At 38.1% G+C, this 27,443-nt stretch overlaps 1 protein-coding gene across 2 annotated transcripts; it reads left to right on the top strand.

Moving 5' to 3' along the window:
* Positions 1-931: 931 nt before the first annotated feature.
* CUL4B (cullin 4B) lies at positions 932-27,104 on the top strand. 2 transcript variants are annotated; one of them, XM_080624515.1, is made up of 21 exons: positions 932-1,282; positions 2,081-2,599; positions 5,191-5,306; positions 9,875-9,978; positions 10,870-10,939; positions 11,432-11,505; positions 12,525-12,687; positions 12,788-12,877; positions 13,164-13,246; positions 14,311-14,378; positions 15,426-15,544; positions 16,332-16,524; positions 17,612-17,716; positions 17,952-18,062; positions 18,768-18,853; positions 19,627-19,734; positions 19,983-20,096; positions 21,059-21,164; positions 21,241-21,413; positions 21,937-22,089; positions 23,380-27,104. In XM_080624515.1, exons 1-21 carry the CDS (start codon positions 1,270-1,272, stop codon positions 23,473-23,475), a joined length of 2,664 nt encoding a protein of 887 aa, XP_080480641.1. In that variant the 5' UTR covers positions 932-1,269; the 3' UTR covers positions 23,476-27,104. The 2 variants fall into 2 exon arrangements, with proteins under 2 accessions (XP_080480641.1, XP_080480640.1); XM_080624514.1 differs by lacking the exons at positions 932-1,282; positions 19,983-20,096 and having other exon boundaries at positions 1,586-2,599; positions 23,380-27,103.
* The last annotated feature ends 339 nt before the right edge of the window (positions 27,105-27,443 follow it).

The raw sequence follows: 27,443 nt of genomic DNA, 5'->3' as shown, positions 1-27,443 counted from the left end.
AGGAATTGTGAATTATCAGCAGACAAAGGTGAACAGAGGGAACTTACCATACTGCCTTTTGAGTCTCAAGAGCAGACATCCGTGTTTGTGTTCTTTAGGCAGGTATCCACTGTATAAGCACACGTAGAGGCTACTGCCCTGTTTCTTTTCAGAGTAATGGAAATGTTTCCTCCAGTATGAAGAGGAGAAGGGAGAGGACGTAAAAGACCTCAGCATTTATGTTAAGCCAACAAAGTTTCAAGTTGACAAGCAGGTATTCTTTATTATGGTGCCGGGAGACACAGGGGATAGCTCCTCCTAACCTGTATCACCGTATTGCTACACAGGCCATCCTTATATAGTCCCTGGGCACACGTACATATTCATGAGGCTACACATGAATTGCATCATTTTCCAGAAAGTTTCCCGCATGCATACAAAAATGTGATGGTGGTCTTTGAGGGTCGTTTACTTCTCCCAACAATCTTCATAACTTCTGGCAGTCTTTGAAGCACCAGCTTAATAAACATTACAGACATAGCAATCACCCTGTCCTTCTATGTATTAGTCAGTTTAACTGTGCCCATCCTGGACATCTGCTAGTCCCAGATACTCCCCATCCCCAGGTCCTGTTTTTTCTATTCTGCTTTTTTACACTTTTTGTACTAAGGTCCTAAGGATCTAAAACTATATCAACTACCTTCAAGCACCGCAGTTATTTTCCATTATAAAGCCATCAAACTTAACATTACTTAGAACTGATTACATTTTGTGCTTTTGTGCCTCCATGTCTCACTATTTTTGCTTCCAGACGTTTAAAAGTAAGTAAATAGAAGAAACCAACACCCCAGGCCTTAGCGCAGTGCAAGTCCACATATATATTTAAATCATGTTAAAAAGTTGATACTAAGTGATCGGTGACACAGCAGCGTAAGGAAAATCATTCCCAGAACCAGCTCGCAGACCGCCGCTGCCATTCAGGCTCAGGCCCAGACCCCGGCCCCAGCTCTGACAGACCTGGTTGGGCCCCGCATTTACCTCAGCCGCAGCACACAGCAGCGGTCACCGACAGAAGAGCGGCAGCCGGGACCCACCGCGCTGACGGATGGGAAGGGAGGGGACCGGACCCCATGCCCCCGATACGGACCGCGACGAGGGCCAAGCCCCGCGTCCCGCGGTAGCCTGCCAGGCCCCGCCCCCTCTGCGCTCACGCCACACGAAGTGCGGCAGCCACGTCCCCTTCCTGCGGGACGGGGTAACGAGCGCGGCCGTTACAAGCGGCCGGCAATTATGATCACTTCCGGTAGGCCAGAGGGCAGCGGGAAGCAGCGGGGGGTGGTGGTGGCGGCAGCGGGGCTGTGCACCAGAGGTGGGGCCCGCCGCTTTACCCGAACTGCCCAGCCGCGCTTCCGGGCAGCCGCGCCCCGGCATGCACGGCGACCGGATATGCCGCCATCTTTAGTCTCCCTCTCTGCCGTGTATTGACAATAACAAGCCCCGGGCCGGGCCGTCCCCCCTCAGGCAGCGCGAACAGGCGGCAGCGAGGGGGGAAGGCGGGAGCCCCAGGAGAGCGGGCCGCGGGGGGAGAGCGGGCCGGGCGGCGGTGGGGCAGTGGGAGGTGTGTGGGGCGAGGGGCTGGAGCCGAGGCGTGAGGGAGCCGCGCTCAGCCTTCCCCGCTGCTGCTCGGAGGAGACGAGGCGGCCGGAGCAGAAGGGGAGCGAAAGGAAAAGCCGAGGGAGCGGGCAGCCGCGGAGAGATACTGGTATTGGAGATAAGAATTGAACTAGTGGGTGGCGAGAGGCAAGAACAAGAGAGGCTCCGCTGAGAAGGGAGTAAAAGCAGGAAAGCAGAGACCAACTACGTGAAGAAACAAAGTAATAAAGAAAAGGTGAAGAGAGAAGATAAAGTGATTCCTTCGAGAAAGAAGAAAGCGACGGAGAGGGAAGACGGAAGGACTATACTGATGAGAGAGAGGAGTTAAAAGATCCCCTCGAGAGACACCGAGCAGAGACTGACTCAAACTCTCTCTCTCTCTTTGTCACATCACAAGGATTTGATGCCCCTCAGCCTGTTCACTTCTGTGTGTTCATGTTTCCCACAGGTTTCTCTTCCCCCAACCCCCCAGCTGCAGCCCAGGAGGTCCGACCTGCCACTGATGGTAATACCAGCAGCAGCTCCTCCTGCAAGAAGAGAAAGTTAAATAACAGCAGCAACAGCAATTCTGAAAGAGAAGAATTTGATTCCATTTCTTCCTGCACCTCTTCTCCTTCCAAGAACACCACCTCATCGTCGTCTTCCATCATCTCCACCTCCTCGTGCTCCTCCTCAGGGGTTGCCTCTTCTAACCATCACCTCCAGAAGAAGCTGCGCTTTGAGGACTCCGTGGATTTTGTTGGACTCGATGTGAAGATGGCTGAAGAGTCCTCTTCATCCTCCTCTCCTGCTGCCTCTTCGCAACAGCAGCACCAACAACAGCTCAAAAATAAAAGCCTTTTAATTTCGTCAGTGGCTGTGGGGCACCATGCAAATGGCCTGACCAAAGCTGCCTCCTCTACTGTTTCCAGTTTCGCCAACAGTAAACCTGGCTCCGCTAAGAAATTAGTGATCAAGAACTTTAAAGGTAACAGGCCATAATTTGTCACAACCTATGGGGAGCTGATGTTCACCTTTGTGTTTTGTTTCCAACGTGAAAACCGGTTGGCTTTCAAATAGCTCCAAGTTTTACAGGAAATGCTTTTCTGTGATGAATGTTTCTATGCTTATGTAAAGGGGGAATAATGTCTTATGATGCATACTTGCCCAGTCATGTACACATCCTGAGCTGCACTTTGCTGCTTGGGATTATTTTTCAGACTCCTTTCACTCTGTCTCTTGAGGAGGCCTTAACTTCTATGTTAGACGAAAGCTTTTACTACATTAAGTGTGTAAATGACTTTTATTCAAACTTCTAACGTTTGATTCCTCTTTTCTAGTAATCCTAATTCAAGGTTTAGTGTATGTATATATATATTTTAGTCCAGTGTATGATAAATCTTTGCACAGGCTGTGGGGGTTTTGCTTTAAAATTGGGCCTGAAACTATAGATGCCTTGCATCTATCCATGTTGTCTGTTTATAGGTTAATCTGCCTGTGCTTAGTTTTAACGGTGAAACTAAGGTGATTATCAGGCTATTATGGCGGATTTCCTTTCTGGTTTCCCCACTTGCCATTAAAGTAGGTAGTTCAGATTTTTGCTGAGTGTTTTCCTTGCAGTATCCTCGCTGTGATTTTTATTATTTAACTCTTTCTTGTCTTTTCTGTCTTAACGTACTCTCATTTTACAAGTTTACATTATTTTATAAATTCTCTCAAAAAATGTTTGAGACTTTCAAATATTGTTACTAGAGACCAACTGAAGCAGAGAAGTTAAACTTTTCTGTGGTGATGCTGCTTCATTTTTTAGCAACTAAAACCACAAATAGGCAGAAAGCTTGGCTAAACTTCTGTCAGTTTATTCCCCATAAAGATGAGGAAATCATAGGCTTTCTTACTTCCTGCCTCTTGTTATCTTCTAAAATAGTCTGGTAGCTTGTTTGCTTGGGTTGAGGGTTTTTTTCCCCATGTGTTTGGGTTGGTGGAGGGTGAAAGATGTTACTGGCATTAAAAATTATTTCTAAATACAAATTTGATAGAAATGTTCAGTGGAGACATCATATAAGTTAAGGATTAGGATTCTTTTAGCCACTGTGATGTTTTACAGCAATTCATGTTCACAGTGTAACTTTTTGCTCTAAGGTCCTCGTAATTCTCAGAAATGTTGTCTGCCCATTATGTCATTATCATTTAATTTAATTATTTTAAATTTCATAGTTATGATGCATGATAGTGAGCAATAGAGGCCATTCTTCTGTTACTTGTACACTATTATCTATAAGGGAAGTCAACTTTCCGTGTTTAAAATATTTGTTAAATGTCATGGATTGTATGGTGCTGTGATCACCATCACTTATGAATTGGTATTTGAATCACTTGTTTAAAAAGGCTGTCTTGGGAATTTACCAGCTTTGCTTTTTATTTACTCTCAAATGCTAAACTGAATACTCATTTTAAGGTTGTTGCCTTTATCTTAGTGTGATAGCAGTAACATACTTCACAACTTAACTAACTTCCTAAAATGCAGAATCATGGTATTTACTGCTGAGTAGCATACTCATTAGGTGCTAGTAAAAACAAGCAAGTCTTACTTGTAGTTAGTTTCTCCAGATTCTTATAATACGGTTAATGCTGGGATGTTGCCAATACTGTAGGGAAATGCTTGGGAGGATAAAAATAAACCCAACAAACTTCTCTCTCTGTTACTTCTAGAGAAATCATAAAGCTTTACAATTTGTTTTTTACCTTCAGGTATGTAAAAATCAATTTCAATAGAGTATAAACTCTGTGCCACTTTCACCTGTTGGTGGCATGGATATGAATGTGCCTTCCTCCCTAAATTTTCTCCTCCTTCTCTGTTTGGGAACATGCTTATTAGAACTAAAAATAGTCATTTTAGTTACGAGAACACAGAGAATTTTAAGATAGTCCTTGTATTCTATGGCTGTGACTTGAAGAATCTTTCTTAGCTTGTTGTAAATGTTTTAGTCCTGTTGAAGCTGCTGCATAGCATCTAGAGATGCCCCTGAGAGTCTGAGAAAAATAATAGAAAGATTCAAATTTGTGAAGCTTGAGGTATTTGAACATTAAAAGAGAGCTTAACTCTTAACAAAAATCCCCTGACCAAAGCCAAGAGAGACGTAACTGGATTATTTGTAAGTAGGATGATTTTTCTTGCTACCATAAAGCCTATATTATAATTACAGTATTTCCATGTGTGTTTCTCAAGGTTTTTTTTTCCATCTGTTAGTACAGAGTAGAGCTAATGAGCAGTAAATTAAAAAAAAGAAAAAAGGCAGCTATACACAACTGTATCTAGTAACCCACATCATTTTTGGCTTTTTTTAGCTGTGTTGTCTTTGTAGAGGAAAAGCGTAATGAAGGTGTAGATCATTCTTGCTGTTTTTTAGCTTTTATCCCTTCTTGGGTTGTTCAGACACAGTATTGTGATTTTTATAAATCACATGTCCTGTTTGGGCTACAGATGCTGTGATGTGTATGTGAAGAGCAATGCTGAATTTTTTTAATGCATCTGCTTTTTCTAAAGAATTTTCAAACTCTCTCTCATTTATTTTAAAGATAAACCCAAATTGCCTGAAAACTACACAGATGAAACCTGGCAAAAACTGAAAGAAGCTGTAGAAGCTATCCAGAACAGTACTTCAATTAAGTACAATTTAGAGGAGCTCTATCAGGTAAGTGCTTTAAGTAAGAGCAATGGGGTAGAGCTTTTTGCTTTGTTGTTGGGCTTTTTTTCTTGGCTTGATACAGCGGTAAGAATATGAGATTTTGCTTGGTAGCTGCTTTTGTCAAACACAGTCCAAGAGATGGTTTCACTTGCAACAGCTGACAAGAATTAAATAAGGCAAGGAGCTGTATTCCCTTTACTGTTTCAGGGTTTATAGTGTGTAGCTGCTAAAGGAGAAATATGAAATCCTAAAACATTGGTGTTTAGGTAAGAAAAAGATGATTTTATATTAAAATATAATCCTTTTTCTGAAGGCAACATCTGTTCTCGTCTGAGGATCATAAATCATTTAGAAACTGAAACATTTTATTTTACTTCCTAAAAGTAAATAGAAGACCATTTTTCCCCATGAATTGTGTTATTTTGATTTGGTTGTGATTTTCTTATCAATCAGTATTCTGTCTATTCTAACAACTGAGAGTCAAATTTTATTCCCAGAAACAGCTCTGACTGCTTTGCCCTAAATGTTTCAGGAAGTCATCAGACTTGAACCGCATTTCCTAACTTTTTTTTTTACAAGCTCCACTTCTGCTTTTTCAGCTGAATGTGTTGGGGAGACTCTCTCCCTCCTCACCTTTTCCCTACTAACATCATGGTACTTGTGGTTTTAGTGGCCTAGCAACAATACTGCTTTAGTTAGGTATTAAGAAGCACTTACACTTTTTACTCTACTTTTAAAGCCTGGTTGGCTGTTTGATTTATTCCTCTGTATGTATATAGCTTTCTCTCCATCTGTTTGTAGTGTCTCTTCCCCTGTCCTTCAAGTTGTATTTGGATATGACAGATTTCTCAGAAAAGCTGGGAAGAAAAATTGTGTTTGCCAAGGTTTGGGGACAGACTTAGGGGAGGATAAATTGCCACTTCTCATGGAACCAAGTTCCTCAGTCCAGTACGTTTCTAAGCTCAAATTAATCTTTTATAATGTTCACTTAACTTTTAACAGTTTGTCAGGATGATGCACAGTATTGTTAGTTCTGCAAAACTTGTGAAACTAGTAACAAATGACAACCCACTGTATTGGCTGGTATTGTAAATTACTTTAGATTGAACAACAGAGCAAATAACTGGTAATTAAATACTTGAAGGATATCCAAAACTGTTTAAAAATACCGAGTTCCACTGAAAGCCTTGCTTCTGCTTCACAATTATCACTTACATTGCTGCTCACTTTTATCACAGGCCTAATTTTCTGTTGCTTATGCCCCCCCAAAAAAAAAAAAAAGGCACCTTTTTCTTTTCAACCTTAATTTTAACACTGCAGTAACTTCCTTTTCAATGAAATAGGGTGCAAACAAGTTAGATTTTTTTTTTCAATAAATCTAAAAATAAATGCCATGATTAAAAATAGTAATAGGAATCACTAGTGTTTTTAAATGCTATTTAAACTAATGTCATTTCTGAACAGCTGCTTGGTAAATGGATCTGATGCCAAATATGCCTTGGCAGACACCATTATCCAGACGTAGAGGGAAACTGCAGAAATTGTGCTGCACACCTTAAAATAAGATACTAGGGTTTTTTTGATGGAATCAAACTTCTTGAGTTTGGTTTAACTCTGCTCTGTGCTGGAAAATCGCACTGGGCAAACATTTCGAAGCTTTATTTCTTTGTGGGACACTAGATTCATACTTGCTTTGTTCCTCCTCAGCTAGAGAAGTGATACACATCTTTGAGTGGTTGAACTGCTACAGGATTGAAAGCTTCTTTATTAAAATAATTTTCCCTAAATTAGTACCAGAAAATAGAGATCTAGATCTTTGCTACCAGCTCCCTAGTTTTTGTTTGGTTTTGCTCATTTGGTTGGTTTGGTTTTTTTTTTAATCACAAAGTTAACTACTTCTGGAGTTTCTGCTTTTGTTCTCATCAAAGCTGTGTTCAGTTCTTTTCCCCAGCACACAAACCCAAGTGTGGATGCTGCTGTTTGGTGGGATGGAGAGCCAACCAAAAAAGCCCAACAACAGAATATATCTTACCCAAAGGCAATATGATTCTTTGCCATCAGATGCTGTGACCATCTTTAGGGCACAGATTCCCTAATCAGAAGGCTTTGTTCCCCTAATTTAGAACAAGATAATTTTGTGAACTAGACCCCCTAAAGTTCTTGGGAATTTTTGATATATTGTTATTATGTAACACCAGTAACTAAATTTGGAAGGCATAATATTGCAGTAGGGGTGTTATGCGCCACAGAGCAAATGTTAGTAAAAGGCTTTGTATCAGTGTTTTTAGAAAGTTTAATCTCTTAAAAAAAAAAAAAAAAGTGCCAATTAAGCAGAATTCACAAAATATTTCTATGGATGTTACCAGTGAAGATGCAGAAGTTTTGCACTTGATGTTCAAACACTCAATACTAGCAGATGTGTGTTTAACACTAGGGGGTTTCTGATACACAAATGCAAAAGCACAGCTTTATACGATCACTGCATAAATGTAAGTGTATATTAATAGATGTTAACTTACTTCACTCAGAGTTAATGGAATGCATTTGTCCATCTGCAGTGCAGAGGCTAATCCTTTTAAGGATTTGGAGCAGTATGTGTCAATTGTACTTTCTTTGATAGACAGCGGTTACAAAAATGTTGGTAGTTGAGATAGGTGAAGTATGGCAAAGTGGCCACTGGTGTCCAGGACTGATAGGTAGAAGCGAGAGAGCTGTGGTTGTGCAGGCAACCAGCAAGTTCTAAAATGTTCATCTTCCCAGCTCCTCCAAATCAAATGGGAGAAAAGAAGAAGTGCATTTATTGCACTTACTGGGGGTATAATGAGGCTCTTGAAGTATAGTGGGTTTATCTCCATTTTCTCCTAAAATGAGAGTAGTGGTTATTTCTGGTTTTGCTGCTGTTCCATCTAGAGCCTGGCCCTGCGGGGACAGCAGCAGAATAGAGTTAAGCTGTGTCCATAACCTACTTTGAACAGCAAGCTGTAGAATATGTTTTCCTATCACATCACTGTATTTGCTTGGAGTTTCTTACAGTGTTAAGACTGAGAGTTGAATTTGTTGCTATTTCCAAATACTAAGACCTGTACACTTCAGTGATAACTCTGGCTTTCTTAATTATCATCATTTAGACCTGGTTTAGTCTTACCTGGCATACTCACTTTCTTGCTGTATTCATTTGTTTCTGACAGTAAGCTTATGCAGGTTTGGTTTTCTTTTGTGGTTTCTGTTGTGTGGGTTGGTTTTGTTGTGGGGTTTGGGGTTTTGTGGAGGGTTTTTTTGTTTGTGTTTGTGTTTTTTGGCTCCTCTCTGTCCTAGAGTCAGTATTAGCTGTAGTGCAGTTGCTCTGGAAAGTTGTGTACTGTTGATACTGAGACTGATATCCTAGGATAAACTGAGGAACTTCTTGTTTAGTTGTTTTGATTCCTGCTATGCTTTTAGTGATAGCTGCTTACTGTTTGCTGGTGGCTCCTATTTGGACTGTTGGGAAATACTCTGAGGGACTTCAGTGTAATGGAGTAGATCTGCTCTGTGTATGTCTGAACTATGCTGTCCCTGCATGGTTGCCTGCAGTTGCTTTCAAACCTTTTCTTCCTGTGAGCTGGTTGTACTGGCAACTGAAGTATTTTCCGTTAAAAAAAAAAAAATAGATAAAATCAAAAGGCATTATACTTCTTTCTAGCTTCTACAGGTGTTTTACAGAATAATTGCATATTGTGTCTTTCATCAGTCTGCAAAGAGTTAAAGTTGCTTTCCAAATCTGGGCAATTGGTATTCATTTTGGAAAAGTCTTGAGTTACACTTAGGGATTAAGAATACTTGTTTGCTTGAGCAGTCTCTGAGACAGATACACATTATTTTCACTTCTCGCTGTGAAGCACAGCAAAAAATCTTCTAATACTTACTTATGATCTAGAAATCTGAGTTTTGTCACAGCACACATCTGGAATGTAGTAGTTCTGAAAATGAGCCTTAACAAAAAGAATTTTTAGTACAAAAGTTGTTCAGGAGTACAACAACTTATCCAGGCAAGGGGTTGATGGATGGAGATATATATATATATATATATAAAATATGTGTGTATATATGTACTTTTGGGGATGAGGGAAGCTTAATCAAGGAGAGAACTGCAAAACAAATTAACACTGGCAGTGCTTTTCTACTAGTATTGGTGTGACTTGCAGAGCACAGCAGTTAATAAAATTAAGACCTTAAGTGTCTGCTTTGAAGTATGAAACCCAGCAAGCTGCTGGAACATATTAAACTAACAAACGTATTCTTAGAGACGCAAGCCCTGCAGTTCTGTATGAGGTATCAGTACTCCCAACTGAAATTAATAAACTGTAAGCTGTTCAGGACATGGCCTTCCTTTGTCTCTTATTACCACTGTAGTTTCATATCTGGTGTTTTGCATGCAGCATTTAACTCTGTTACAATTAAAAGCTGGTAGATTTTTGAGCAAGAAGCAGAAGAATTCCATGGTTGGTTTGGTTGGGTTTTTTTTCCTGTTTCCTTGTAAAACCACTTACAAGCATCATATAAACAGATTTCTTAGTATCTGTTTCTCTTTACTTCAGGCTGTTGAAAATCTCTGCTCCTACAAGATCTCTGCAAACTTGTACAAACAATTAAGACAGATCTGTGAAGACCACATTAAAGCACAAATTCACCAATTCAGAGAATATCCTTTTTTCAGCTGTTGACAAGCTGGAGCGTTTTTACCTGCTAGCGATGGATTTGACTAGTTCTGAATTCCTAGTTCTTGCATAATAAAGTTTTAGTTTTCTGTGAGACTTCAGAGAACACTACTAGTTCCTTTATGTCTGTAAGCTGTGAGAAAGTCTATGAGAAAGTTTCGTTGGTATTTGTGGAACGCTTGACTTATCACAAAAGCTCATATTAAACTTAGAGCAAGGCTTAAAAAGACTGTATTGGCTTTACCACCTCATGCCTTTATATACACTGAACTTGCCATGCTCAGGTAAACAGGAAAGTCTTCCAGCAAGTAGTTCTTGTTTTCTTTTTGACAAGTGCTAGTGGTCTGACAGCATACAGTGTTAGAGAGCCTAAGAATCAAAATGTTTTCTTTTCAAAAGTTTTGAGTTGCATCAGACTGAGATCCCATTAAGTGGATATTAATAGTACCAAAACTATGCAATGAGCTGAGTAAAAGTTAAATTTCAAGGACAAAATTTATCTCTTAAGGTTATCTCAACATGAGCTGACGTTACAGTAGCTGTGTAGTGGTGGCTCTTAAATCTGTTGTGAATTGTTGGTAATTGAGGTGTGGGGATACATATTTGTTCCACTCCTCAGGGATGGAGGATTAGACAAAGCACTCAAAAGTATTTCAGTCCTTTTTTTTGTTAAAACATTTGAATCATTTTGATTTCTCACTATTAACACAAGGACTCTCATTAAAAATAAGTATGTTGCATGAAGTTAACTCGTTCTTTTTGGGAGCAGGTGACATTGTTGTGCTCTGTTAAGTGTCTTTAAAAAAATAATAATGTTGGTTAATTTCATTGCAAACACTATCTGTTAATCATAATTTCCTTAATTATTTCTTCATGGATTCATTGGATAGTGTCCTTTTTCTAAAGAAAATAGACAAATGTTGGCAAGATCACTGCAGACAAATGGTAAGTTTGTTGTCTTTTTAAAGAAAACCAGTTTACTAGTCAGCCTATGTTTTGCTTAACTTTTTTCCTTTACAAATGTATCTTGCTTCTGAAATGTTGTTTTAAATTTACATAAGGCTTCATGGTGAAATACAACTCTTACCTAGTTTGTCAGAAATCAAGCCTTGAAAATACTTGTATGTAGTGTGTTTTTTGACAGATTGGTCTGATCTTTAACCCACACATCCCCAACTCCTAACTGTTGTTTCTATACAGTCCTGTCTCCTTTTATGCCTATCATAAAAGGAGCTGTTCTTTGATAGAGAAAGATGATAAATGTCACACAGATCATCTCACTGAGACTGGCAGAATATCTTAAATCAACAGTGTCTAAGAAAGCATTGCCTGAAACTTGTCAGTGGGTATTTTTGTTGTTGTTGAGCATGATCTGTGTTGCTTTTCAGTTTCAAGAGTAAAATGATTGTGGGGTTTCTTTATTCTCTCTCATAATAGATTATGATTAGAAGTATCTTTTTGTTCTTGGACCGAACATACGTACTTCAGAATTCAATGCTGCCATCTATTTGGTAAGAGCACAAAGAATAAAATTACTTGGGGGGATATTTAAATTATCACATGTATCCTGCTGATTTTCTTATAGTGACCTGTACATTAAATAGTGAATGCGTACATGCCTGCTGCAAAGGGAGATATCACTTTAAGTTTATTTGCCTTGAGTTACAGGATTCTTCTAGAATAGCTGTGATAGCAAATTTCAGCTAGGTAGATATCAACCTCCCTTTTGCACACTTAAAGGAAAGGGCCTGTTTAACAACTGAAGTGCAAGGGTTTGGGTTAACCAGTTATTGGCTTTAACATACACAGTATTCAAAGTTCTGTAAGTACTTTGCAAAGGAAGAAGTTACCTAGAATAAAAAGAAGTTACTCTCCTATGGACTCAACCTCTGTGCTGCTCCCCCCACTATTTTAATAATTAGCAAATGCCTTACAGTGCCTTGGGTACTACCTAAATTACCTTGCCAGAGATTGAAGGACTGGAGATGGAGGATGCAGGTTCTGGCTTTTCCTAAAAGTGTCCCAGCTCACAGTTACAAATTAATGGAAGGTTTTAACTGGGATGCCCAAAGCAGAAATCCTTGACTTTCACATCACTGACTTCTAAACTATGGCTAAGAATTAGAGATTAGAAAGGGATGGACAAAGAAAATTATCCAACACCTTAACCATGGAATTGGGACCTTGGGTGACATGATCCTTTTCTTGTGAAGGGTGCTGTTCATTCAGTTTCCATCATCCTGCCAACCAACTCAGAAATAAAGACACTGGAAAATTAGGTGGTCATTTAGGGAAAAATATGTGCTTTGGTCTTTAAAATCTGTATCTTACTGTTGATGCTTTGTCACAGCTTATTTTAATGTTTATGTGTGTGTCTTCAGTCATTCAGGGAAAGGGGAATTAGGAATTTGAAGAATGCTAGCATTTATTGGCTTCTCTATTTGATCCAGATAAAATTTTCTGTGTGTATATATATATATATATTTGGCTTGATTCTCATGCAATTTATTGAACAGTATTTTCTTTCTAGGGATATGGGTCTAGAATTGTTCAGAACTCATATAATCAGTGATCAGAAAGTTCAGAACAAAACTATCGATGGCATTCTTCTCCTGATTGAGAGGGAAAGAAATGGTGAGGCTATTGATAGGAGTTTACTGCGAAGCCTTCTAAGCATGCTTTCTGACTTACAGGTGAGTAAACTTGTTTCACTTTTAAACTGGTAAAGAGCTCTGATTCTTATTTAATGCTCAGTAAGTTTTACCCTGCGTTGCTATCATGTTGTTTCCCTAGATTTATCAAGACTCTTTCGAACATAGATTCTTGGAAGAGACTAACCGTCTGTATGCAGCAGAGGGACAGAGGCTTATGCAGGAACGAGAGGTATTTTGAATGTTTAACAATATTTATGTTTAATGACCAAGTATTTGTCAGGAAAAGGAACTGTTTTGCTGCATTAGCCAGTATACGGGGCAATAATGTGACCTTTATGTTTTATGGTACTCTGAAAAAGGAAATTCACGTGCAGACTTCAATCACAATGCCAATGATTTCTGCTTAGAACTGCTGCTGTCAGACCAGTACTGTCTTCCCACACACACACCCCTTGATTTATTTCTTTTTAATATTTTTTTTTTTTTAACATACGAAACTACTCTGGCATTTTCAGGTTCCAGAATATCTTCACCATGTCAACAAGCGCTTGGAAGAAGAAGCAGACAGGATAATCACTTATTTAGATCAGAGCACACAGTAAGTGCAGTTTTGCTTGGTATTATTAGCCATTTGGCTCTTCTGTTGAGGGCCATCTGATAGCTACAGTTTATTTCAGTTATTGACTGACCATCAAATGCTTCTCACTTCCAACAATTCCTTGTTTACAGTGAAGCACTGTATTGGCTGACACAGTTAATATCCTTTGCTTCTATTTTGACATAAGTGCTGTTGGTCATTTGGTTGGAAAAAAACAGGCTGCCACCCCCAGTCCAAAGGTCTCTTTTGTGATGAAATGCGATTAATTGAGCACCATCCGATCTGAAAAAGATAGCACCTGGGGCAGAGAATTCTAAAGCTAAAGAGTGAATATTTACATTAAAATATTTGCATGTTATTTATGGAGACTGGGAAATTACTGAGTAGTGTCAGTCTTCAGTCTTCCTACTTAGAGACAGGATTTCCTGTAACACAGTCAAGCGAAGGTCATGACTGGTAGGACAGGAGAAATGTTCTCTAATATAAAGCCATAGCTGTTGTGTCTGAGAGAAAATGTAGGTCACTAATAGAACAAAACTCTTTGAGCAAGTGGTGGCAGCTTAAAAAGCAGGCACAAAGGATCTCTCCGAGAGGATCTTCTCATACATTTTTGTTTCCTTTCTTCTTCAGCTGTTAAAAACATTTGGCTTGTTTAGTGGCTTCCTTCTTCCACACCGTTATTTGTGGCCAATTCCCTATTTTGTTTTAATACCTCTTGACTCATGAGGTTTTTTTTCTCCTTGGTTTGTCTCCCAAGACGTGAGTCTCCTCTCACAGAACAGGAGATGGTAAATTCTTTGTCAGACTTTTGCCCAGTTTCTTCACTGATGGAATCACTGTCCAGCTCCTTAGAGGTCACATAGAGCAGCCAGTCAGCAAACAGAAAAAAAATTGCTTACTGGGGAGGAAAAAGAATAAATATGTGTATAAATCATTTTAGGTCCTTGGCCACAGATAAATAGAGCACTCCCAATGACAAGTGTATTTAACATTATCTCTAAAAAAGGATTTAAAACTGTCAATAACAGAAAAAGGAAAAATAACTCTAAACATTTTTTCTTTAGGAAGCCACTAATTGCTACTGTAGAGAAGCAGCTTCTAGGTGAACATTTAACAGCCATTCTTCAGAAAGGTAATCTTTCTTTATAGAAATGTTTCTAATTACTGCTTTGGTGCTTTCAATAATGTGCTGAAAAATAAAGTGGCAGATCCAGGTGCTGCGAGAGGACACAAGCTATGCCATTCTTTAATGCCCTTTGCTACTCATGAACTTTTCAGTTCATGAAATAGCATTGACTATTTTGCAAGAGGGCAGATAACCATTCTCCTTGTCAGAAGAAAGGAGAGACAGTGCTGTCTTCAGATACACAGAAAAGCAAAAGAAAAACTGTAACAGGGAATTCTTGATTTCAGTGTGTTAAACAGCATCTTGAAGACTTGGAGGTACCTTTATCTCCGAGTAGCCTTCAGATGATGGAGAAACATTTGATTACTTGCTGCTTACAAAAAGCAGCTTTTTCTTAAAATTTGAGCCATGAAGTATGTTGCCTCTGTTCTGCAATAGTCTGTGGAGTCAGGTGACCTTCTTGCACTGAGGGATAATCTGGAAATAGATATGGGTGCAGGAAGGATTGAATGATAAAGGAAAATTACAAAGTCCTTTCAAGACAGATTATAGATGAAGCAGGTTTGTGAGCATCTTCTGCACATCTGTAACAGACTCTTTATTGAGAGAAGAATTAAGTTTGCAACGTTTACCTGTCTACTTTCTTAGAACCTTGCTGTGGAGCATCAGGACTTCTCTGCCCAAATGTTAAAAAGTGAAAGATGAAGCTATTTCTTGAAGCTGCTTGCCTTCAAGTATCTGTAAAATCTTATTTTACAGCTGGAACTGATACCCAGAGTTCTGTCTTTCCAAGGAACCTTTCCTACAGATTGGTAGTGTAAAAGTCTCAAATCTTAGGGAATAGTAAAGCCGAAGTAAGCAAAGGTATTGTGGTATGTAAAGTACCTGTAGCCTAAGATACACAGTGCAATTAGGTAGCTTAAAAAAAAAAGAAAACCACTAATTGCTTGATTAAAAAAAACTAGCTTTGAAGAGGCCCCTTCTGTAATAATATGCTGCGCTTTCTTTGAATTACTCTGATTTTCACTTTTACTGAAATTCTGTCATTTGCAGGTTTAAACCACCTTCTTGATGAAAACCGGATTCAGGACTTGTCTCTTCTGTATCAGTTGTTCAGCCGTGTGAGAGGTGGAGTACAGGTTCTCTTGCAACACTGGATTGAGTACATAAAGGTACTGTTCCTAGAACTCTGGAACAGACACCACTACTGTCTCAATGGGGTTTATACACAGATACTTGAGTCATCTTGATGAACTGTTGCATTTTAGTAAGAATCAAAGACTACTTGCTTATAGACATATATTTAACAGGCAGCTTTTGAAACTGTACTAGGAAAAGTACAGTAACTGCTCTAGCCATGTTGAAGAAAATACTGAACATTCAGTTGAACTACTGAACTCCAAATAAATTTGGAGGTTTTAAATGGCTTATAGTTAGTTGGGGGGACAACCGTATTTCTCCAATAGGTATTTTGGTAATGGCAGAATGTTTCTGTCTTCTCCCTGGTAAAATTTCATGGTAGAATGAGTGGTAGCTTAAGTCACCAACCATTTTAAGTTCAAAAAGCACCTAAATACCACTTCAGATGTTTCATCTTATTACTCAGTGGAAATGTTGTCACAGAAAGTACTCTTAAATAAAACTGAGTTTAGTGAGAGCTTTAAGTGGGTGAAACCTGAGAATAGAGTTGTTTAAAAACAGTATGTTACTTTTGTCATGCTTAAGTTTATTTATTCAGGCAGTTCTGAATCACTTCACTTATTCATAGATTGGTTTTGAATCAACAGACAAGGTCTAGGAATGATTATAAAGTAAATAATAGTAAACTACTCATGTTGTGCTAGTGGAACTAATATGAATACCAGAAACAAGACATTACAAAGATAACTTGGGCTTTTAGAAGTCTTGTAATTTAAATTCATTGTTCAGGCTAATTGAAAGGTATGTTTTATTTTGCAGGCATTTGGTAGCACCATAGTAATTAATCCAGAAAAAGACAAAACCATGGTCCAAGAACTACTTGATTTTAAAGACAAAGTTGACCATATTATTGATGTGTGCTTTCTCAAGAATGAGAAGTTTGTAAATGCCATGAAAGAAGCCTTTGAAACATTCATTAACAAAAGACCAAATAAGCCAGCTGAACTCATAGGTATTTTTCTTCAGTTTCTTTCCATGTGAGAATTTTGGTGGGGGACAAGAGAGAGTTGCTGATGCAGCTTACAGATGGGATATGATGGAGTTGCATGTTAAAGACGTTATACACAGTGCATTGTCAAACTGGGGAACTGTTGTGCCTTGTTATGCAAGTGAACCATTTCATAAAATAGCATTAAACATTTAAGAACAAGCTCTGTTCAGCAGTTCACTGGCTAGGCTATAGAAAAGTGAAGAACATTCGAATTTGGGCATTCCAGCAAGTGACTGGTGTCCAGATGTAAGCATACTGCTAGTAATTTGACTTTTTCAGAAGCTTACGTAACTGTGCTACCAGCACCATGTGCACAGGGCTATGAGGGACTCTACATAGCTATGTTTTAATATATAAAAGTGAAGAGGGATGAGGATTCCCTTTACCTCATCTTACAGGGACAGAGCCCCTGTTTGCAGAGAACAGTGTTTACAGATGTGTGCATTACAGGCCTGGCTGTCTGCACTTTGAATACCTTAATGGTTTCCCCACACAGTGAATAATACCTGCCTTGCAGTCTGTTGTGTTGTTAGGCTTGTGGGGTAATGCTTTCTGCCCCCCCTTTTTAAAATTAATTCACTAACTATAATGTGCTTACCAGACCATCTGAAATTAAACCGAACAGTAATCTGCTAGAGAAATTCCGCATTTAAGTAACTGGTTTACATATTTTAATTCTGATCTTTTTGCTTCTATTATAGCCATGTCAGTCTATACCAGTGATGAGTTTTTTGCTTTGAGATCATAAGATGGACCAGGACATTTTTTTTATATGCACAGGAATCTTTTTTTTAACACTATTTACACTGATAAAGTCATGATAGAGTAATTGCTTATCTGAAAAAAGAGATTAGGCTGTAATGTTTTTAGAACTTTATAGCCTCTATTAAAATATATCAAGTTAGCTGCAATGAAACTGATTTGAAGGTGATTTCAGGATCATTTACATTTCCAAAAGATTTTACAATATTAGATGTAGAAAAAATAAACTATTGTTCCATTGTGATACTCACCATTTGTTAAACTTTCTATTCCTCAATACTTTTAGCTAAATATGTAGATTCAAAGCTTCGTGCAGGCAACAAAGAAGCTACTGATGAAGAACTTGAAAAAATGCTGGATAAAATTATGATCATATTTAGATTCATATATGGTAAGTTGTAGGGGTTTTTGTGGGGGTACAGTTGTTTAACCAGTAACATAAAGGTATTTTTGAAATTTTTTTTGCAATCTGCATTTTCAAGTGGTCAATCTCTGTAGATGCAGTTTGCTGGTATAGCGCTGTTTAAGGCTCCTCTTAGCTTTACTAAGCTTTTAGTTGGGGTTAAGTAAGGTTTGTATGAAACAAACAATGATTTGTGATCACTGTCAAATCTCATCTTTTACAGGAAAAGATGTCTTTGAGGCCTTTTATAAAAAAGATCTAGCAAAGAGACTATTAGTTGGGAAGAGTGCGTCAGTGGATGCTGAAAAATCAATGCTTTCCAAACTCAAACATGGTAAATGTCTGTCTCTCAGCTTGCTTTCTTTTAAAATAGTCATCTTTTAAAAACAGGCCTTCCTAGAAATGCTGCTGGTAATTCCCTTGTATGTGAGCTGGTGTGCAAATCTTGAATGACTGGTGGATTTTAAAAGAGACTCATTTGCTTTTAGTTTTGTAATTACAGCAGCAATAGTCAAAAGTCAAGAGATGAAAGTGGGACAGAGCTGAGGTTCCCTGCTAAGTCAGTGATGTACTCAGAGAATTGATGACTTCTTCTTGTTACTCATTCTGTGTAAGGACTTGAAACATCGAACTCCCAGCTACCAATCTTCTGGCTTGGTCTTCATTGTTTTGTAGGATGGAGTCTCTGGATGGTGAGAGTAAGATTTGTTAGAACTTGATCTTATTCTAAGAGACAGTTTGGCAGGCAGCTGGTAAGGATCAGAACTGTTGTCTAAGTGACAGGTTGCAGGTGGAGTCCTAGGATGACCCATCATGTCCATGTGGAAAAAAATTGGGTTGCAAAATAGCTGCCACATTAAAACATTTCCCCCCTTGTTTATAACCTTTTTCAGTATCTTAATTAGAATCCAGGACTTTAGGTAAGAACATATGCTGAAATAGGTAGTCTTGCTTCAAAGTACATTCTGATACTTAGAATAGCTACTCTGTGGTGTTGAAAATAGACTAATTTTTAAGATTTAAATTTTCTCTTTTATAGAATGTGGAGCTGCTTTCACCAGCAAACTTGAAGGAATGTTTAAAGATATGGAGCTTTCAAAAGACATAATGATTCAGTTTAAACAGGTACTGTGGGAAAGCCTGCCATGGTGCCTTCATTTACTTGCTTTTTGAATTAGTTATTCTCAGAAAGCCTAATGAGAGCATACAGGGTGTCTTCAGTTGTGTACATTTCTATTGCAATTAAGTTAAACTTCTTTTGAATTATTCCCATTGCCTGTAATATTCTTACACTAAAGAGAAAAAGACTTTGTAGGTGATAGCTTTTGAAAGCAGTGGACAAAAGCCCAACTGGGAAAACAGTCTCTACTGAAAATCAGTCAGAATCTATTTCTTAATTCTGTGCTGCCTGTGCTTTTTAATGTTTTACTGCATTTATTAATGGTTTTCCTGAACAATGAAGCAAAAAACCTGACACCAGAAGTTTCTTATAAATAAACACCCACACACCTCCAAACCACCAGCAGTAATAAAAGAACTGTAAACTTACAAAACGTTTTATATACCACTATATCTGATGAACTGGCTAGTAAGTTTGGTTCTGTAATGTTTTGATTACAAGCAAATTTTAACCTTTCATCCATTCACACATATCTGGGTTCATCTTCACATCAGCCTACTAAAACACTTGTTTTGCTGTTTTCTTTCTGTATGGAAGTGCCTTTAGAACTTCAGAAAAGTGCTTTTTCTTAATCTTATTTTTCATATATGTAACTTGCAGTTTATACAGCAAAGGCATCACAAGGTTACTTTTCTTCTGTACTCTGACTCCTCAGATCTACCTGAAATATGTTCAATAAGTATTGAATTATTTCAGTTTACTTTGTTTCTTTCTGCAGTATATGCAAAATCAGAATGTCCCTGGCAACATTGAACTGACAGTGAATATTCTGACTATGGGTTACTGGCCAACCTATGTGCCTATGGAGGTCCATTTGCCCCCTGAGGTAATGAATACAGACATATTATACCACCTATCAGTAATGCATCTTGATGTCAGCTGCAGCTGGGTTTGAAATATGCATGTGTTCTCTAGAAAGAAGCACACAGAAGTGTCTTCTTTAAATAGTTTTTCTTTTTTTGCAGTTCCCTTTATCTTTCTGAGCCTTTGCTTATGGCTCATTTGATTGCAGAGGGAAGAATTATTTTAAAGTAGAAATTGTGTTTTAGTGTTTTGGGTTTTTTCTTTCTTTAGATGGTAAAACTTCAGGAGATTTTCAAGACCTTTTATTTAGGAAAACACAGTGGTAGGAAACTTCAGTGGCAGTCAACATTAGGACACTGTGTACTAAAAGCAGAATTTAAAGAGGTGAGTTTATTTTCTTCCTCTTATTCCTGCTGCTTTGCTGATTCAGAGTATGGATTGTAACTTAGGGATATATTTGGAAGGGGTTTTGTGCCATGATAGAAAACTTAGCACTGTTCTTGCAATTACTTTTAACTTTTGACCTTTTGCTGTCATTTCCAGAGTTGGTAGTTTCTGGAATGGATGTATTAAGGTCTAAGAAGACAGATCTGATTTCTTATCAATAAGGGGAAGGCTGTTGGTTACTGCTTGGGGAAAATAGCCAGTGGGTGTAGTTGCATATTAAAGATAGCACTAATTTTTGTACTGGGGAGAAGAAAAAGGAGGAGGCTGTGTTCCACGGATGACTTTAATTCAACTGACAGCATTAAGTATCTTTACAGTAACCTTTTCACTACTGAAACAGAGAAAAGTTTTGGATTGTACCAGAACACAACTGTTTGCAAGAGGGCTGCCAGTTACTCCCCTTCAGCATTTCTTTATGGGCACAAATATATTTCAAGAAAATTAATCTTGGAGTAGGAATGCTTACCAGTTCTGGTTTTTATTAAAATGTTAATGGTAAAACAAATATAATCAAACTTAGTTATTTCAAAGATCCTATAGGTGTATTTCTTAAACTAATGTTTGTGTTGCACATTGATTTAAAGGTCTTTCAAACTGTAATTTTAAGCACTCACTGCTTTGTGATTTGTCTTCAGTAAGTTGGTGTATGTGAGTGTTGTCACTGGATAGTCTAACTTTCTGACCTCTAGCTTATTCTATATTTCATAGTAATACAAGGTGACCAGTAGCTCTTTATCCATTTGAGAATATGAAAAACTAAATCACATCGTTTAAGTGAAATAATTGACATGCAGGCGTGTCTGTGTCATTGTTATCACTGTGTTCCCTTCCCCTTCCACCCCCAAAGAAGAAAAAATTAAAACCAGCCTAGTGATGCCTGTTAATTTCCCTTGTGACAGGGAAAAAAAGAACTTCAGGTCTCCTTGTTCCAGACACTGGTGCTGCTCATGTTTAATGAAGGAGAGGAGTTCAGTTTAGAGGAGATAAAACAAGCCACTGGGATAGGTTGGTATTGAAAACAGCTGACTACTTCCAAGCATTCTTTCTTAAAAAAAACCTAAACAACTTGTTTCTGCTTTAGAGGACGGAGAGCTGAGAAGGACACTTCAATCTCTGGCTTGCGGCAAAGCCAGAGTACTGACTAAAAGCCCCAAAGGCAAAGATGTAGAAGATGGTGATAAATTCACATGTAATGATGATTTCAGACATAAGCTCTTCAGGATAAAGATCAACCAAATTCAGATGAAAGAAACGGTATATTCATTTTAATCCTCTGGGGTTTAGATCCTTGGGTTAAGTATCTTATTGCCTGCCCATTTACATGCTTTTTCCTCTCAGTTGTAATGTACATGCTGATATCTTTGTAAATTACACATCATTTGGATGGCAGCATATGTCTACCACTGCTGATTTAAATGTGTGCTTCCATACTAATGTAGACACCAGTGATGCTAGATGTCTCTAATAAGGTTGTTAAAGGGAAGTTCAAATTAGTGAATGTTCTTTTCACCCCTGATCATTCCCTGGAGCTTTACTGAATGATTTGTGAACATAGAAACAAGTTCACAGTGCATTTTCCCTGTCAGCCATCCAGTATAAAATCTGTGCAAAGATTTTAATTCCTTGTAAAAAGGCTTTTTTTAACAGACAATATTCATATTTTTAAAGAATTTCTGTCAGATATTTGACAGCAGATATTTTACAGTCTTAGATCTATAAAGAATAGTTTTGACAGTTCTAGTGCTCCCTTTAAAACTTTTCTAAACGGATCCTTCAGGTGGAGGAACAGGCAAGCACTACAGAGAGAGTTTTCCAGGACAGGCAATATCAGATTGATGCTGCAATTGTACGAATCATGAAGATGCGCAAGACGCTGAGTCATAACTTGCTTGTGTCGGAGGTCTACAACCAGCTTAAATTCCCAGTAAAGGTGTAGTACTGATTTTTATTTTTCGAAAACCTTTTATTACTTTTTGTATTCCCTGGCTGTCTTTAGTTGAACAGCGCTTCTGTCCAAAACATGCATCTTTGTACTAATGGGAAGGACAAATACTTGCTTTCAGACTTCCTAAAGTGCCAGCTGCATTCACTTGTCTGAAAATTACCTCTTTTTTTTTTTTTTTGCTTTTAGTAAGTTAATAAAACCTATTACCAAAGGCTTTTAGAACCAGAGTGTGTTGGCAATAACTGCGAAGCTAGCTCTCCTTGTTCTTGTATTGAAGTGTTCTGGCAATGCATTCTTTTGGACAAGGAGAAAATTATTCAGATACATAATGCAGAATTCATAGCATCATGGAATGTTTTTTGTTGGAAGGGACCTTAAAGCTCATCTAGGTCCAGCTCCCCTTCCCCTAGACCAGGTTTCTCAAAGCCCCATCCAACTTGGCCTTGAACATTTGGTTTTGATTCTTAATTTGGTTGACACTTGTTAATAAATTAGGAACCAGTAAATGTTCAGTGCATTTCCCAGACATTGGTTAATATATTTACACACACATATAGATGGAATGAAAATTAGATACTGGTAAATGTCTCAAAGCTAACGAAGCCCACAGTTGCAAGATGAAATTAATAGCCTATTGTGTACAAATAGAAATGGATTTTCAAATACAGTAATGAATCTCTTCAGAGTTGAAATATACAGTGCTTCTTATCAATGAGAATGCAAGATAAAAAGTACTGCCATCTCATTCTGCGGGTTTGTCCCTGCAGTCCTGTAAGGATTGCATAAACAGCAGTTGGGCTTTGCGGGGTTATAACAGATTTAAATGCATTCTCTGACTCTATCATGAGGCATCGTTATGAAGTCCTTCACCCATTGAATTCATAGGGCACCAAAACCATTGTAAAACTTACATCAAGATAAATTGAAACTGGTACCATTTTTACCAGGTAAAAGTCAGAAATAGAAACATTTTGGTACATAGTGCATGAATTGCAGCTCTTTAGAGTTCAGTTTAAACAGCAATAAATATCTTTACCTGCTGTAAAAAGTTTATGCTTAGCTGCAAGTGACAAGCTAATTTGGTTACTTTCTCTTCAAATTATACATTGCAGACTTCAGAAGCTTTGATGTTTTAAGGGTGGGGTTTTTTTTCCAACTGTGATTTCTGTTCCCTCAGCCATCTTAAATAGGAAGGATATTGGGCTTAAGTAGAAAGAAAGAACTGAGAAACATTGACTACAGAGTAATAATGCTGACATCTGCTTTATTTTACAGCCTGCTGACCTTAAGAAGAGAATAGAATCCTTAATTGACAGGGACTACATGGAAAGAGATAAAGAAAACCCCAACCAGTACAACTATATTGCATAAACATATGTTGGCCTTTGTTTTACTGCACACTTGGTGTCATACACAGTTGCCAGTGGATAAACTAGCCTGTTGATCCCGTTAATTGACTTTTTATACTACCGATGATTGAATGAAAGCAGTGTAATGGAAAAGTATAGTAGAGTGGACTTCTTTCAGTGGTTAACATGCCCATTTAAAGAGTACTATTTACATTTTAAGAAGAATGCTGTTGAACTCTTTGCATGTTATTTAGTAAGATGTGCAGAAAGCTGAAAGAAAGTACCTGGTCTTTGTGATTCCATTTGTCTCTGGGTCTGAAGAGGAGTCCCTTGATATATGACAGATGTCTTTCACACCTTTAAAAGGAAGCAGGAGGTTAATATAAGAAAATAGCCTTTAAAATGCTTAAACTGCATGCAAACTTTTAATTTACTGTACAGAGTGCATTTCAGTTAGTGACATACCATTGGTTTGGTTGATGCCCACACTTGGGTTTTTCCCTTGAGGGAGGGAAAATGGGGAATAAGCCAAGCTATTCTTATTGCTGATCTAATGGAAAATATTCTTGGTCATAATTAGGACAAAATGGTACCAATATAAAACAATGTATAAAGTTTGCAGTGTGGGCGTATATACTGTATATAAACAAACACCATTCTTGAAGAACTGCTACAACAAAACAAGTTCAGATTAGATTTATATGGCTTGCCTATAAGACTTAGTGTTCACCTTTGGGAATTTTAAGCATAAAACAGCCATAATGGAAAAAGTGACAGTTTTTACTAGTCATGGGTAGGAGGCCTTCACCTCTTGGCAGCAATACTCTAGAAAAGCAGATCTATTTACAGGTATCTATGAAAAGCCACGCTGTTCTTGTGGTAAAGCTGTAAGAACAAAAATTGCAAATGGATTTTAATACTTGTTTTGCTTTGCAACATTCTAAACTTGAACTAACCTCAAGGTTTAGACAGGGCAGCTCTTCTAAAGTCTGCCCTGCTTTGGATTGCTTTAACTTAAAGCTTTAAGAACTCAGCCCTAGATGTGGCAGGCCTCCTAGAACCCAGAAGCCTACCTCTCATATATAAAGTTTAAGTATTGCTATAAGGCATCTAAAATATATTTTCTTAGATGACCAGAGAGCATTCTTTGCATCTTTATAAGACATGGGAGATTAAGTCACTTGAATGTAGAGCTTTGTTTCAACAAGATGCATTATTTTTATTGGTATAGCAGCATGTGCCAGGAATATATGGGGGGAGCGAGTGTCAGCAGAAAAGGTAACTCCTCCATGTAACAGTTCTTCCTTACCCAGCAGGCTTTAGACCTACCATCAGCTGTGTTGCAGAGCACAATGAAAAACCTCATCCTCTTTCAGGCGCTGATAGTCCTGGGGAATACCAGATATTTCTTGGAAGCAAGATGTTACTTTTGTTTAGTGGCAGTGTAACTTAACGCTCTATGATCTATAACTTCTATCACTGTGATTCCACATTCAGGGGTGTGCATGTGCGAGAGAGGGTGAGTGTGTGTATGTGTGTGTATTTTGTATCTGATACATCCCATCCTTATTGCTTTTCTGATTTACTGTTTAATTCCATATTTCCCCCAGCTGTGTTTTCTCTCAAGCTCTTTTATATGCAGCCCTCAGCTGACAGATGATGATGTTTTTTTTCTCCTACTAAATTATTTGCTGTCACCTTCTACTAACTGTCATACAGCTCTTTGTGATCTGCAGAAAATCTACCTTATCCTTTGACACTTTTGCAGCATAATCACTGGTAAATATCCAGGACCACCCTTGCCTCTGCAAGAAAAATACTAACAGTAGAGTTATCTGGTAAGAAACTTGAAGACTGCTCCTGCAAATCTTTTAAGTATTAGTTCAAATAGAGATCCACTGGGGAGGAAAGAACAGCTCCCCAAAACATTCTGTACTTTGCATTCAGTGTTCCTTTTTGTTGTATGTGTTTTGTATCTTTAGCCAATAAAAGATTCCTTTTAAAAAGGTGTTTCTGAGAAGGAGCATAAAACTTAACTCTTTGGGAGACAGGAAGTGATGAGTATCAGTATTGAAGTGGTTCCATTCAGTCTGTTGTAGCATATAAATCTAACACCACTACATGTTTAAAACACCTATTTTTGGGAAACTCCTCCCTCATTAGACAAGTGTGTTGCAATCAGTCAACCTAACCAGAAAGGTCTGAAGGTTTATTTATTTTTTATCCCATCCATTTCAGTAAGTTAAATGCAGAAAATACTACATAAAAAGTGTCCTCAAATCTCATCAGAGTTCCACGATCTGAGGCAGACCCTAAGCGGCAATCTAGTTAAAGCAACCCAAAGAATGGACTTTGAGAGCCCTGGCTAGGCCAAGAGAAGAGGTGAGCGAGGGGAGGGGAGAAGTCTTCTCCTTGTATCTGCATGGGGTTTCCCCAAGAACTTGTTCATCTTCTCTGCTAAGGAATCGCTCATTCCTGGTTAATGACAAAGCTGCAGCCAAGATTTACTGTCCAGCCGTACAACTCTGCAACTTCTTGCTGGGATCATGTGCCTGCCTATTGAGCCATATATATCTCTGTAAGAAAAATGAAAGTGGGCTTGGACCACAGCTCATCTGGCTAGAACACAGCTTGTCTGTTTGGCCACACATTTTTAATCTTGACTCTTGCATGCAGTTTATAGCACCTTGTTCATAAGAAATTGCAGTTTATTCTTAGAAATATATATTTTAGGTTTTTTAATCTTTATACCCATAAATGGACTATTTTTTTGTCTTGGCTGGTTTGAAAAGTGACCATTTTGTTTAAATGCTGTAATTGCAAATGTGTTGTAAGTGTTGTTTTGTTCTATAGTTTACACAAAGGTGCCAAAGTAAATAGTTAATAAAAATCCCCCAAACCCAAGCAAACTGTTGCGTTGCTTTAGCTGTTCTTCGAATTTTGGTCTCTGCTCTTTTTTGGGGTTGGGTTTTGGGTTTTTTCAGCCTTTCAGTTTTTCCCAGACATATCATTTGCCCAATGCTTTCTTTTAAAAAAAAAACCAAAAAAAAACAACCACAAAAAAAGTGCATCTAAAGAAATGTTCAAATACCACTTTTTTTAGTGATTTCATATAGTAGGAAGAATATTTTCTTTGAAATGTTACACTAAAATTGTAAGAGTACAGCAGCATTCAAAAATGTAATATACTTTTTGTATAACAGTTCTTCAGAGTGTGTCTGGAGTGGGGGAGAAAACTAACCCTGTTACTTTTCAGAAACCTCTTCCCTCGGCTACCAGGATATGAAATTGTGCTTTTTCACTGCATCAAAAAGTTATAGTTTATGCAGACTTGCAAACAGGGCATGTATCACCATTGCATCCTTCGATGCAAAGAGCAGCAAAACCTTTTTTATGTTTCATAAGTCTGATATGGGTACAGAGAGTCTTTCTTAAGTTGGTAAATAATGTAAATACATGTCCTTTCAGAGAGTGAGTCTGTTATCTAGGTATTTTGTGTCATTTAATAAATATTAAAACAGTTTTGTGTTGATAAACCCGTGTGTAAAATGCCTTCTTACTCAAAGTTCTGTATGTTGGGCTTATTAATGTTTGTGGCTTCTTTAAATTCTTTAGCTTGTGCTTTGATAGCAAAATACTTGTTTGCTACTTAAGTATAATAATCAGTAGTTCCTCCTTTATTCAGTCATTAAAATCCCTTGAGTTTTCTAAGTGGTTTCCATTCCTGAATTTTATTTTTTTTACCAAGTCTTCTACCAGGTTAATGGGGAGGAAGGAAGTAAACATCCTACAGCCTGAATTGGGATTAGAATGTGTAAAGTGCCAGAAATGGTGCAACACTACCAAGGCTGCTGGCTCATTGCCAATACAGGAGGCTTCTCTCCTGCTGTACGATTATTCCTTGTTTCCTAGTAAAGCTTGTAGCTTTTTTTAACAGCTGTAGTACAATTACTGAAGTACAGGACAGGGCTGGACAAGGAACTTGTTTCT

The sequence above is a fragment of the Psittacula echo genome (assembly GCF_963264785.1).
Source record: "Psittacula echo genome assembly, chromosome: 8".
NCBI lineage: Eukaryota > Metazoa > Chordata > Aves > Psittaciformes > Psittacidae > Psittacula > Psittacula echo.
Note: the sequence above shows the minus strand (reverse complement) of the source record. Positions and strands in the feature narration are given on the sequence as shown.

What these genes read in the sequence shown, in the direction of transcription:
- CUL4B (XM_080624515.1), top strand. An exon ending in CAAATTCACCAATTCAGAGA is followed by an intron (nt 9,979 to 10,869) that starts ATATCCTTTTTT and finishes TTATTTCTTCAT; the next exon opens with GGATTCATTGGATAGTGTCC. An exon ending in TCAATGCTGCCATCTATTTG is followed by an intron (nt 11,506 to 12,524) that starts GTAAGAGCACAA and finishes TTTTCTTTCTAG; the next exon opens with GGATATGGGTCTAGAATTGT.